General features: G+C 33.6%; 1 protein-coding gene across 1 annotated transcript in view; it reads right to left on the reverse strand.

Moving 5' to 3' along the window:
- LNPK (lunapark, ER junction formation factor) overlaps positions 1-13,163 on the reverse strand; it is a 77,966-nt gene that overhangs the window by 42,453 nt on the left and 22,350 nt on the right. Inside the window, exon 6 of the mRNA XM_007965421.3 lies at positions 5,011-5,051. Within this exon, the coding sequence (XP_007963612.3) occupies positions 5,011-5,051 (41 nt within the window). The remainder of the gene's footprint in view (positions 1-5,010; positions 5,052-13,163) is intronic.

Raw genomic sequence — 13,163 nt, forward strand, 5'->3', positions numbered from 1 at the left:
AAACTAGAAACGGGGGTAGAAAGAGGGCATAATAAAATACATCCCCAAATCAACATAATCTACATGGAATATCAAAGAAACAAATCCCTGATCACTACACAGTAGACTTTTGATGTTCTAGCAGTGTTGTGCAGTAAAACTTTAGGCAATGACGAAAACGGTCTATGTCAGCATAATAGTAGTTACTAAGCCCTATGTGATAAATGAGCACTTAAAATGTTGCTTGTGCAACAGGGGAACTGAATTTGTACTTTTGTTTTGTTTCGCTTCGTTTTGTCTTAGATGGAGTCTCACTCTGTCACCCAGGCTGGAGTGCAGTGATATGGTTTCGGCTCACTGCAGCCTCCACCTCGCAGGTTCAAGCGATTCTCTGCCTCAGCCTCCCAAGTAGCTAGGATTACAGATGCGTGCCACCACACCTGGCTAATTTTTGTATTTTTAGTAGAGATGAGGTTTCGCCATATTGGCCAGGCTGGTCTCGAACTCTTGGCCTCAAGTGATCCACCTGCCTCAGTCTCCCAAAGTGCTGGGATTACAGGTGTGAGCCACTGCACCCAGCCTGTAGTTTTATTTCATTTTAAATAATGTAAATGTAAACAGCCATACTGATTTGGACAGATAACTCTAAAACTACTACTAGATTTAAAAAGATTAAACTGTGATCTTTAAAACAACAAACAAAACTCCAAATCAAAATGCTACTTTATTGAATGATTGCATTCTTGGTAGATTATTCAGCAAGTATTGAAGTGTGTCTATGTTTTTATTTATCTTAAATAAAATCATTTTTAAGTACTAAAAGATGCAAATCTATCTCCCATTTTTTACATTTATTTCTAACAAAATATTTTCACATAATAGCTTAATTAACACACATCCATACAACATTTAAGTAATAACATGTTTTAAATACACTGTTCAGTGGAAAGAACATGAACTTGAAACTTCAAAGTGAGAAAAGATCTGGGTTCAATGCACATTTCCATTCTTAGGAAGACTGTTAGCACATCTGTCAGCCTCAGTTTCTCCTCCGCATAGATATTTTAATACTTCATAGCACTACTGTGCAATTTTAAAAATATATAATATAGGAGAAAGAGTCCACAACAGTGCCTAAAATATTAACATAATTTTCAGTGACACCTCAGTTACTCAGAATGGAACTGAAACAAACTATTTCCAAAAACTCAACATATTAACCTCAAGATTCAGGAAAAAGAAACTAGAATTCTTGAGAATTCTCTAAATCAAGCTTGTCCAACCCTTAGCCACTAGCCACATGTGGCCCAAGACAGCTTTGAACGCAGCCCAACACAAATTCGTAAACTTTAAAACACTATAACATTTTTTTGCAATTTTTTATTTTTGAGCTTATCGGCTATCATTAGTGTTAGTGTAAAGAATGAATCATTTTTCTGTAATACAGTTGTACTAAAAGTTTTAGGGGCTTTTTTATTTTAAAATATAGAATAATAAATACATGATTATATTAAAAGTCAACATTGTGATGAGACTGTATATTCCTATGATATGTAAAAATTATTTCTACTTGATACAACCATTACATCATAGAAAACATTAAAAGATAAAAGGCAACAAGAGCAAAAAAGTGCACAAAACTTATTTTGTGCATACTAGCACAAAAATAAATGTCAAAAAAAATTTTTTAAGTTTTGAAAGATAATTCTACAAATATTTCATACAAAAATTATTCTCAAAACAGAATTTTTAAACACACAAATCATTAATTTCCCTAACCAACATTTATTTGTGAAAAATATTCCAGATGTAAGAAAACTTTCTTTCATTTCTTTCATTTTGCATTGATTTTGCAATTCAGAGTATTAAGGAGCATGTTACACCATATAAACTCATCATTTTATCATGCTGAAAATACTGTCTGGTATCCCTGATTTGGGGTTTGCTGTTGAAATTGATGATGTTTTTACTAATTCAGATGTTATATCATTTTCTGCTTTCATATAAGAGTATTCCACAATAATAGTCACATCTTTCTTCTTTGCATTTTTTCTGTTACTGTGTAGCCTAAAGTGAATATTCAAACACTGGGGAAAGCCAGAAAATATTACTGAGTAATATAAAAATGTAACATTTGAAGCTACAATAAGGTTAAGAACTCTATAGAGAATAAAAGCTAAATTTGCCAAATTAAGGACTTCTTTTGCTTCCAAAACTTATTTCATGGAATATCATGCATAGGATTTGTACGAAGTATACTTTATACATTTATATAAATTATAGTAGGTATATAAACATTTTTATTTGCAAAAATGACTCACCATTAATAAGAGAGTGCCATAAATGCCCACAAGACTAAATGATTACATTGTACCACTTCTGTATGATTCTGTACTGCTCCCAGAAATGTCAACATTAACCTGTAACTCAGCATGTCAGAATTTCTTGCTCTTGCCTTCAGCTGACATTAGTGAATTCCTTTGAACTAGTAACATCTGTAGTTGATTGTTAAGCTTTAATTCTCAGGGAACTATAACACTTTTCCTCATGTTCCCAATTTCTCAAGTGATTTTTCTCAGGATTCAGAAAAACACAGATTTCCCAAGGAACACTAGAAATTACCACATAGGACTACTATTCTGAAAAAAGCACAAAATTTTCATGAAGTCATTTAAAGAGGTAATCTTGACTCATGTATTTTGGTAGAGCTTGATTTCTGAACTGTTTTGAAGGAATGCTCATGGATGCAGAGGGATTATCTGCTTGCACAGATTACTCAGTGATTATTAAAAACTCAAGTTTTGTTAAAGGACCACAAAATACATGAGTGGTAAAATGCACGCAGATCTAGACTTGGGAATTTTTTAGATAACTAAAGATTACTTCCTAACTTTATATTAATAAGTAAATACATTAAGCTCCTAAAATCTTGTTAAGATGCTTTTTCCTAATTTAACTTTTTAATCAATTGATAATTCATATCTGTCATTACAAATTACCATTTTACAAATTTCAAATTACACTACAAATCTATTCAGATTAAAGGGATGCATCCCCAAGGAAACCACTCTTAATAAAATATCAAGTAGTGACCAGCCTGGCCAATATAGTGAAGCCCTATCTCTACTAAAAATACAAAATTGGTCAGGTGTGGTGGCGCATGCCTGTAATCCCAGCTACCTGGGAAGCTGAGGCAGGAGAATCACTTGAACCTGGGAGGCAGAGGTTGCAGTGAGTCAAAATTGCACCATTGCACTCCAGCCTGGGCAACAAGAGCAAAATTCTGTCTCAAAAAAAAAAACCAAAGTGTAAAACTACTCAAACAAAGCAGCTCTGTTAAAGGCTTGAACAGTCAAGACCACAGACTAGTTCCAGTAGCAAACAGTATTATAACCAACAATAATAATCAAGTAAATGCAAATTGTGTTTAATTAATAAAGTGAATTAGAGCCAACTTATTTTTCTTTAGTCATACTGCAAGAGAAATGCCATACTGAATTATTAATACTGATGCCTAATGAACCATTTAAACACACAGAGCTATTGAACTCTGAACTTTTTCAACTGTTGTCAGACTTAAAATGGAACATCTTTTATGTTGCGATTCCTTTAAAGGCTATTTAAAAGTAAATAGCTTGATTTATCCTTTCACACAATTTTCCAAGTCGGCTCTGTTACTCTATTGAGAGATTTTCCAAATCATATATTCTTCAAGATCCTGTTTTCTGGCCATGTGATGCCAGTGACATTGGGCTGCTTCTTATCACTTAGGATTCTTTTCTTTTCTGCTTTCCTTTGTCTTCCTCTTCATCTTTTCTACTTTAACTAATATTTCTCCATTTTGGTATAAGCAGGACTTGTCTCTGATCACCAGTACCAGCTTTTCTTTTTATCTCATCAGCAAGTCAACCCAATCATATCACAACTTCTAAATCACTGACGCTATCAGTTATTTTCTCACTTTGAATTTCTGGCTGTTCCATAATGTGCAGAATAGCAGAAATATAATAATAAGATAATTCTGTGTTTGGCAATTTAGAACCACCAAAATTGTCAATGCAATTTTGATAAATACTTTATAGGACACCTAATAAGAAGCAAACAAATAAAGTGAAGGAATCCTTTCAAAATTAAAGTCCTCTTACTTTTCAGGTACTTAAAGCCCTTAAAATCAGTATCTAATATCATCAATTCACAGAATAATTTTTGACGTTAGTCTTAACCTTCACAATATTGGTTTCTTAATTATTACTTGTTACACACTAGACTAAAATGTATCAAATTGATCATTTGCACCTGATTACATTTTATTAAATACATTTCTATACAACATAATACTATCAGCAGTTATCATTTTCACACTTCAAAAATAAACATTAAAAAATTAGTAGCTCTATGTCAAACACCAACTTCAATTCACTTATTACAGACTACTATATTATCAACATTTAGAGCTCCTTCTGTCTTACTCATGGTCCTCTTTCCAACACATCTGAAGGGATGCATCAACTAGCCCCACAATAGATATCATGTGACCAGAGTTACTGACAGAATGTGGAAAACTCTGAAGAAAACAATTATATATCTCTCTCTCCCATCTCTTCTTCAGTACTTTCATGTTGAATTTCTCTTACAACTAATCTTCTTGATTCCCTCTCTTTCTTGGTGTCAAGAAAACCTAGAACTGACATGTGGAGATATTTTGTCCTTTTGTATTTAGCTCTAATAAACAATCTGGGTACCCACCTTTTTACCCTCTCTGCCTCATTTAGGCCTCAAATATGACTCATTTACTTACTTCTCAGCTTCCAACTGATATAGACTCTCAGAATCTCAAAAGTCCTTCTAACCTACTTTTTCCTATCAATCATTTTTAACTAGCAAAAATATTCACAATTTCACTTCATCATTAAAATGCTATCTAAAAGCATATTTCTTCCTTGGAGAGTTATTAACTTCCAACACACAAACATTATTTATTCAGTTCTTATTAGTTTAATATAAATTAATTTTAAATAAAAGTTAACTTACTATTTTTTTCCTCTGGGATTTTAAATCATCCAATGCTTCATCTAGAAAACAAGATTTCAGTCAAAGCTAAATCAAATATTAAGATATTTAGATATAAGAATACATCATGCCAAATGACACACGGTAGCAAACACAAGAAAACTTTCTCATTTTAGGATGTCTCAAAATTTAACTGATGTGTAGAGACAAAAATTATCTCCATCTTTACCTACATATAGTTCATATTTTTGCCTGTGTTATATATTACAAGCCGTTTAGGGGAGAAATTGACTTTACATAGTATAAAGCACCTTTCTAAATTGAAATATATACACATATTTTTTAATGTGTTCAGAAACATTACTTTCTACTATTTCTTTTTCCTTTCAACACCTCACCCACATTAATTTACAAAATTAGTATCAAATCTCTTTTTATACACTGGTAATAAAAATGTTCTCTTTGTTTATAAGGAAATAAGTACATATTTTACTTAGTCAAGACTGAAGATATTAAGCATGACTTTTTTAAAAAACCTTGAAAATCTATCTTATTGAATCTGAGAAGGGACATGGAAAAAAATATGAATAACTTTTCAAAATTAAACATTTCTAAGATTTGCCTGCTTATATAGGTTGGCATGGTGGAACAGAAAGAATCATCTCAAAGGATACCTTTTATGAATGTCAATGTTGGATTTACAAATGTATTTAAGTTTCTAGTTTTTCTCTAGAAATATTTAATACAGATTGACACACTATTTCATATGGAAAGAAGAACTTATGGCTTAAATGTTATCAAATGAAATGTAAATAATTGTTTTTAATAATTAAATTTATAAATAAAATTATTACTTCTTCACTGAAATTCTAGGTAACAAATACCTGAATACCCAACTCAAAGTACACCATTTATGTAAAGATTCAAAGAAACACAAACATATAAAAAGATGATTTTACTATAAAAAATTTTTTCAAAATAGATTAAGCAGTCTTTAATGTGCTAGCTAACTTATTACTAAAAGGGGGAGAAATCTGCTAACATCTTCAAAGAGAATAGTAATTTTTTGTTAGATAAGACCAAGCCAAACATCTGTACTTTAATCCAAGGGTCAGTAAACTTATTCTGTAAAGGAAAAACTAAGTATTTTGGGCTTTATGGACCAAAAAGCAAAATCAAGTATGCACTTTTTGATTTTTGAGACAGGGTATTGCTCTGTCACCCAGGCTGGAGTGCAGTGGCATGATCTCAGCTCACTGCAGCCTTTGCCTCCAGAGTCCAAGCAATTCTCATGCCTCAGCCTCCCAAGCTGGAATTACAGGTGTGTACCACCACACCAAGCTAATTTTTGTATTTTTAGTACAGACAGGGTTTCTCCATGTTGGCCAGGCTGGTCTTGAATTCCTGAACTCAGGTGATCCACTTGCCTTGGCCTCCCAAAGTGCTGGATTACAGCATGAGCCACTGCACCCAGCCTAAGAAATACTAAAGAAATACAAAATTTCCACAAACTTTATGGACTAAATTCAAATACAGGTTGAGTATCTCTTATCTGAAATGCTTGGTGCTAGATGTGTTTCAGATTTCAATTTTTTTTTAGTTTTGGAATATCTGCAGAATATACCCCCGCTGAGCATCCCAAATCCAAAAATCCAAAATCCAAAATGCTCCAAGGACCATTTCGAGTATCATGTTGGCATTCAAAAAATTTTGGATTTAGGAGCATTTCAGATTTTGAATTTTCAGATTTGGGATATTCAACCTATATAATAATTGAGTTCAATTTTTTGTAATATAAGTCTACCAGTGAAAAGAATGGAATACTTTTGGGGGTGGATAATATTTCACTTAATTGAGGTTCAAAGCTAAGTGTTCTCTATCATCAAAACTGATTGCAAATGATAATCCATTAATGCTGATCTGTAATGAGATTTTACACATCTGATTTTTTAAAATATCTTTTCACACAGGTAGTTACTGCCAAATATTGATACCAATCCACAAGCATATGATTTTAATTGAGCATATTCACTAGTTTGGAAGGCATTTACAAAATTCTATTAGATTCTTCTTTGGCATTTGCCTTTTAGAGTATTATTACATTGGAAGTTAATCACCTCCAAAGACTGAAGCTCTTCAATTATACAGTGAAATGGATTTAGAATCATGGAAATTTCCTTTGCACTTGCCTTGAGGTCTGAAAAATTCTACTGGAACTATAATTTCAGCTTGGGTAATGCATCTGCTGCAAATTTGTGTGGGAATGGCAATTCTGTTTCTTGTTTTCATTTTTATAGCATTTTTAAAAAAATTACTTGTCATTACAATGTTGTTTTCTAAATGACTTTACCACATCATAGGTTTTGCATATATACATTGTTTTGCCTTGCAATCTTAGGTTGCAATAATTAAGAACCATTATCAAGGCTGTAGCAAAAGCTAATTTCCAAAGCCAGTCAGTATTCAAACACAGTGGCTGAAGTTGGTTCTTCTCATTTGGAAGTATTTCAATCTAGGTTTTGAGCTCAAAATATGACAATAAAACTTTACCACTGCTAAGCCATCAAACTGCTGTGAGGCAAGTCAAGATAGCTTCTATTCATAATTAAAATTCACATAACTAACAATGGTTAAGTCCTTGAAAGCAATGATGTTCCCTTTGGCACTACACAATAACAAATTCAAATATGTTCTGCAAAGTACCTGTTCTTGAAAAATACAATGAATAATCATAGAATTTAAACACCTTACAGTTTCAAAAGTTTTGTACAATTTGTACAACTAAGTCTTTTTCTGCTACATACATATTTTTACCACGAGTAGTTACAGTACATCTTAGCAGATTCCACTTCAGGTGGTAGGAAATTGCTGTTTTCTAAACTTCATTGAAAATATTCTCACCTAAAGTTGTTCTGCAAAGACTTTTTATAGAGACTAATTCTTCAGTCACTTCAAGCTCAGCGTTGACAACTCAAACTACAATTGAGTGGTATTGATAGCATCTGTCAACCCAACCACAGCCAAGGAAGATCACTTGAAATAATTTGCCTTGTTCTTTAATTGACTACTCATATTTGTTTTTCTGAATTTTCTCAATTCTTTAGGCAACTGTTCTTGCTGAAACGTTACTAGTCTTAAGTATATTTTCCCTGAACAAATTTTTCCTGCTGCAGCAATCAAACACAATTTAATTAACTCATCATTGGTAAATAGCTTCCCTTTCTTCACAAACAAGCCACTCAGAAACTTTCTTTGGCTGAAGCTCCATTTTTCCCTTTCAGTTTCATGAAGCAATTCTGCAATAATATATTCCATTTTAAATTTTCTAATTTTTATGACCATTGCTTTCTGTGAGTTGGGAATATGATGATGAGTAGTTAGTATCATAATGTCAAATACATATTGTACTCTTTTAGCACAGCTATAACATCATTGCATAAAAAATACAATTCTTTGCATTTCAATAACAAAATAGTCCACATTCCATTATGTACTAAAAGTACAACATTCAAAGTCCACTTTTCTGGTTTTTACATGATGGGTATGCATGGGTAATAAAAATAAAATAAAGTTGTCACAGTACAACAATACACATGACACTTAAAAACTGCCGTCAAGTTATAATTGCATCGGTTGAAAAACAATGTGAAATGATGAAATGATTAGTCCTACAAGTGCCTGAAGTGATGAGCGCACCACATACAGTCGGTCACAGATACTCAATTCTGCCATTGTAGGATGAACGCAGTTAAAGACAGCATGACTCTGTTCCAATAAAAACTGAAATTTGAATTTCATATACATTTTACATGTCAAAATATTCATTTTAATATTGTAATAATTTAAAAATATAAAAGCCAATCATGAGCTGTACAAAGCAGTGGGCAGGACTTGGCCTACAGGCTGCAGCCACCAATCCCTGCTTTAATTTATATAGGGTACAACTTGTAAAACAAAACAACTAAAAATAATCAAGAATAAAAAACAAGGACAGGACCAATAGCTTCAGGCTTAAAAAAATACTATGTGACTGCAAGACAATCTTTTACAAAGTCGATTTTAAACATACATGTAATACCTATTCAAATGAATTAGTACACTTAAAAACAGAAAGAACCTCTGAAATATATTTTAAAGCAAAAAGAAAATCCTTTTAATAATCAAGTCCAGATCTGCCTATTTATTACATAAGTTAAAAATATTCATACATTTGATTTCCTTAAAGAATTGTTCCAAAGGACTCTTGAAAAGGGTTTCTTATATTTCTTTTGCTATCTTGCTATTCCTTGCAGTCAGAAAGCATATTTGCTTTAAACTTCTTCCTATTCTTCCACCATCTGCTATATTAGTAAATATCACCAAAAACAATATCAGAAGCCTAAATTTCCTTAATCTGATAAAAAGCATCAACATTTTAAAAACTACAGCAAACATCATACTTAATGGCAAAATATTAAAAGCTTTTCTATTAAAATCAGGAACTAGACAAGGACTCCTGCTATTCCCACTTCAAATGAATACTGTACTGAGTCCTAACTCATTTAAGAAAAATAAAATAAGAATCAGAAAAGAAGAATCAGCGCCATCAGCTCATGTTTATATAACACTTTGCAATTTTTATATGCTTTCATATGTAGTAACATTTACTACTTTTAACTGTCCTATCAAAACAAATACTTCTGTTTTCATTTTATTTTTTTCTGGGTACATGGTTGCCATATATATTTATGGGGTGCATGAGATGTTTTGATATAGGCATACAATGTGAAATAAGCACATCATGAAGAATGCGGTATCCTTCCCCTCAAGCAGTTATCCACTGAATTGTAAATAATCCAGTTATACTCTTTATTTTAAAATGTACAGTTATTATTGACTATAGTCACCCTATTGTGCTATCAAATACTAGGTCTTACTCATTTTTTCTGTTCTCATTTTATAAATTAAGAAACTGTAAGGTTCAGCTGGGCACAGTAGCTCGTGCCTGTAATCCCAGCACTTTGGGAGGCTGAGGCAGGTGGATCACTTGAGGCCAGAAGTTCGAGACCAACTTGGCCAAAATGGTGAAACCCTGTCTCTACTAAAAATACAAAAAAATTAGCTGGGCACGGTGGTGGGTGCCTGCAATCCCAGCTACTTGGGAGACTAAGGCAGGAGAATTGCTTTAACCCAAGAGATGGAGATTGCAGTGAGCTGAGATCATGCCACTGCACTCCAGCCTGGGAAATGGAGTGAGACTCCGTCTCAAAAAAAAATAAAAAATAAAAAATAAAGAAAGAAAGAAACTGTAAGTTTCAGGGAACTTGTTTGTAGTACAAAAAGATGGCCAGTGTGGCTGGAGCAAAAGTGAACAAAGGAGAGTGAAAGATGAGGTTGGAGAAATAGGAATAAGCTAGAAAGTCAGGATATGGATTCGGATTTCATTCTGGTTGCAATGGGAAGCTATTAGAGAATTTTAAGCAAAAGACACACAAGATCTGATTTATACCTTAAAAACAGACTAGTGAAGAAGCAATTGTGCAAGCAAGAGATGATAATGAATTAAAACTGTAGTAGTAAAGAAGGTGAGAACTGGTCAGATTCAAGATCATTTTGGAGGTAACGATTATATGACTTGCTGGTAATGTGAATGAATATGAAAGAAGAATCAAAAATAGCTCCCAGGTTTTTGGTCTCATGACGGTTAATTGTATGTGTTAACTTGATTAGGTCACACAAGGTATCCAGATAATTGGTCAAACATTATTCTGGGTGTCTGTGAGGTTGCTTTGGGGTAAGATTAGCATTTCAATCAGTAGACTGAGTAAAGCAGATTGCTCTCCCTAATGAAGTGGCCCTCAGCCAATCAGCTGAAGGCCTGAATAGAACAAAAAGTTTACTCCTCCCTCCAGAGAGTGAGAACACCCCATGCCTGACTCCCTGGAGCTAGGACCTCTATCTTTTCCTGCCTTCAGACTCAAACTGAAACATCAGCTCCTTCTGGGTCTTGAATCTGCTAGCTTTCAAACAAGAACTTACACTCACTGGCTCTCTTGGTTCTCAGGCCTTCGGACATAGATTGGAACTAAACCATTAGCCCTCCTGGGTTGTCAGCTTGCTAACTGCAGATCTTGGGACTTCTCAGTCTCCATAATTGCTTGAGCCAATTCCTCATAATATTTCCTATTGGTTCTATTTCTCTGGAGAACCCTAACTAATACAAGTTTTAACTAGTAGTCATATAGGGTAAGCATTTCTGAGATGGAGAAGACAAAGGGAAGAGCAGATATGAACAAATGGGAATAAAGGGGAGGAGCAATATTAATTCTCTTTTGGTCATGTTACTTATGAGATGCCTACTAAACTCCTAAGTGGAAATGTCAATTACACAGTTAAATATACAAGTCTATAGCTGAAGGGAAGAGTATGGACTAAGGACTTAGATTTGGGAATCATTAACAAATAGGCAATATTTAAATCTGTGGAAGTGAATAAAATCACCTAAAGATGTACTGTCCAATGTATAAATAATAGCCAGGAGCCACATGGGGCTATTTAAATTTAAGCTATTTAAAATCCAGTACTTCATTTACACTAGCCTCATTTCAAGTGCTCAACAGTCACAAATGGCTAGCAGATACCATATAGAACAGTAGATACAGATTATTCTCATCATCATAGAAGGTTCTATCAGACAGCGCAGACTCAAACAAGTTACCGAAAAAAAAGAAAGCCAAAGACAGAATTCTAGTAGAAGGCAAATAAAACTAAAAAGAAACCACCAGTGAAGTGTTGTCAATGAAGCTTAAAGATAAAAAGTTTTCAGAAAAAGGGTGAATAAATTAATTCAAATACTATTAAGAGATCAAGCTGGATAAGAAAAAGGAGCTGATTACTGGCTTTGACAACACATAGATAATGAGTGACCTTGAAATGAGCCACTGCAGTAAAAATGGTGGAAACAAAACCTAAACAAATTATGCTGAGGAGGAGTAGGTGGGGGAAAAGAAGAGATACCAACTATAAACAATTTTTTTTTTAAATTTTGTTTTGAACAAGAAAGAGAAATGGGTGGTAGCTTAAAGGAAATGTAGGGTCAGGAGAGGTTTTCCGCCCCCCGAAATAGTCATACTGAGGCAGAATTATATGCCCATAGGAATAATAAAATAGAAAATGATGCAAAAGAGATGATAACTACAGGAGATAACTATAAGAGCAAAGCTCTAGAGATGGCCAGAGTATTTAAAATCCAGAGCTTAAATGACGGTTAGCCATAGATGAGATCAAGGCCAGTCTTACAAAATATAATGAAGGTTGAGACCCTACTGAGTATAGATAGAGCTAACTTTACATACATTCAGCCCTCCATATGGATGAGTTCAGCACTCATGGAATTAAATCAACCATGGATCAAAAATATTCAGACAAAAATTTAAAATAACAATACAATAAAAATTACAAATTTAAAATACAATATAGCAACTATTTATACAGCATTTACATTGTATTAGAGATTACAAGTAATCTACAAATGATTTAAAGTATGCAGGAGGACGTGTAAGTTACATCCAAATTCTACACCATTTTTATTCTTGGGGGTATTGGCACCAATCCCTCACAGATACTGAAGGACAACTTCACTTGGTGGTATAGGTAGCTCTCATCTGTTTACATCTATTTTCTGTATAAAGTAAGACTATAGGTTAAGAGTGACCAGGTAGATGTTGCAGGGTTTGTGTGTTTGTGACTTTTGGCTTTTTTATTTGGTCAGTTGGTTGGCTGGTTTCAGTTTGGTTAGATTTGATTGTTGGTTTTTGGTAGGAGGCAGGTATTAGTGATTTGAGGAGAAATACAGTAACAAACATCACGCTGACAGAGAAAAAGGTGAATTTACTGGGGAACTATAATAGGACCATAAGGCAGTTTTAAGTACATATTTGATACCTGCAATCATAGATTTAAAATAAGTTTGGTCAGGTGAGTATGTTGTATGATTTTCCTCTAATTAGTTTAGCTACTTCGATGAGATTAAACCTGTAAATGTATTTAATCAGAATACTGTTTTGCCAGTCATTGATTAGGCATATAATTGTATTTAAAGAGGGTAGGTTTTGACAGATAAGTAGGATGAGGAGGAGGAGCAAAAGGGTCAAGAGCGTCAGCAAGGAAGTAGTCATTGGGGTAGATTATACAAC

This window comes from Chlorocebus sabaeus, chromosome 10 (genome assembly GCF_047675955.1).
Source record: "Chlorocebus sabaeus isolate Y175 chromosome 10, mChlSab1.0.hap1, whole genome shotgun sequence".
Classification (NCBI taxonomy): Eukaryota; Metazoa; Chordata; class Mammalia; order Primates; family Cercopithecidae; genus Chlorocebus; species Chlorocebus sabaeus.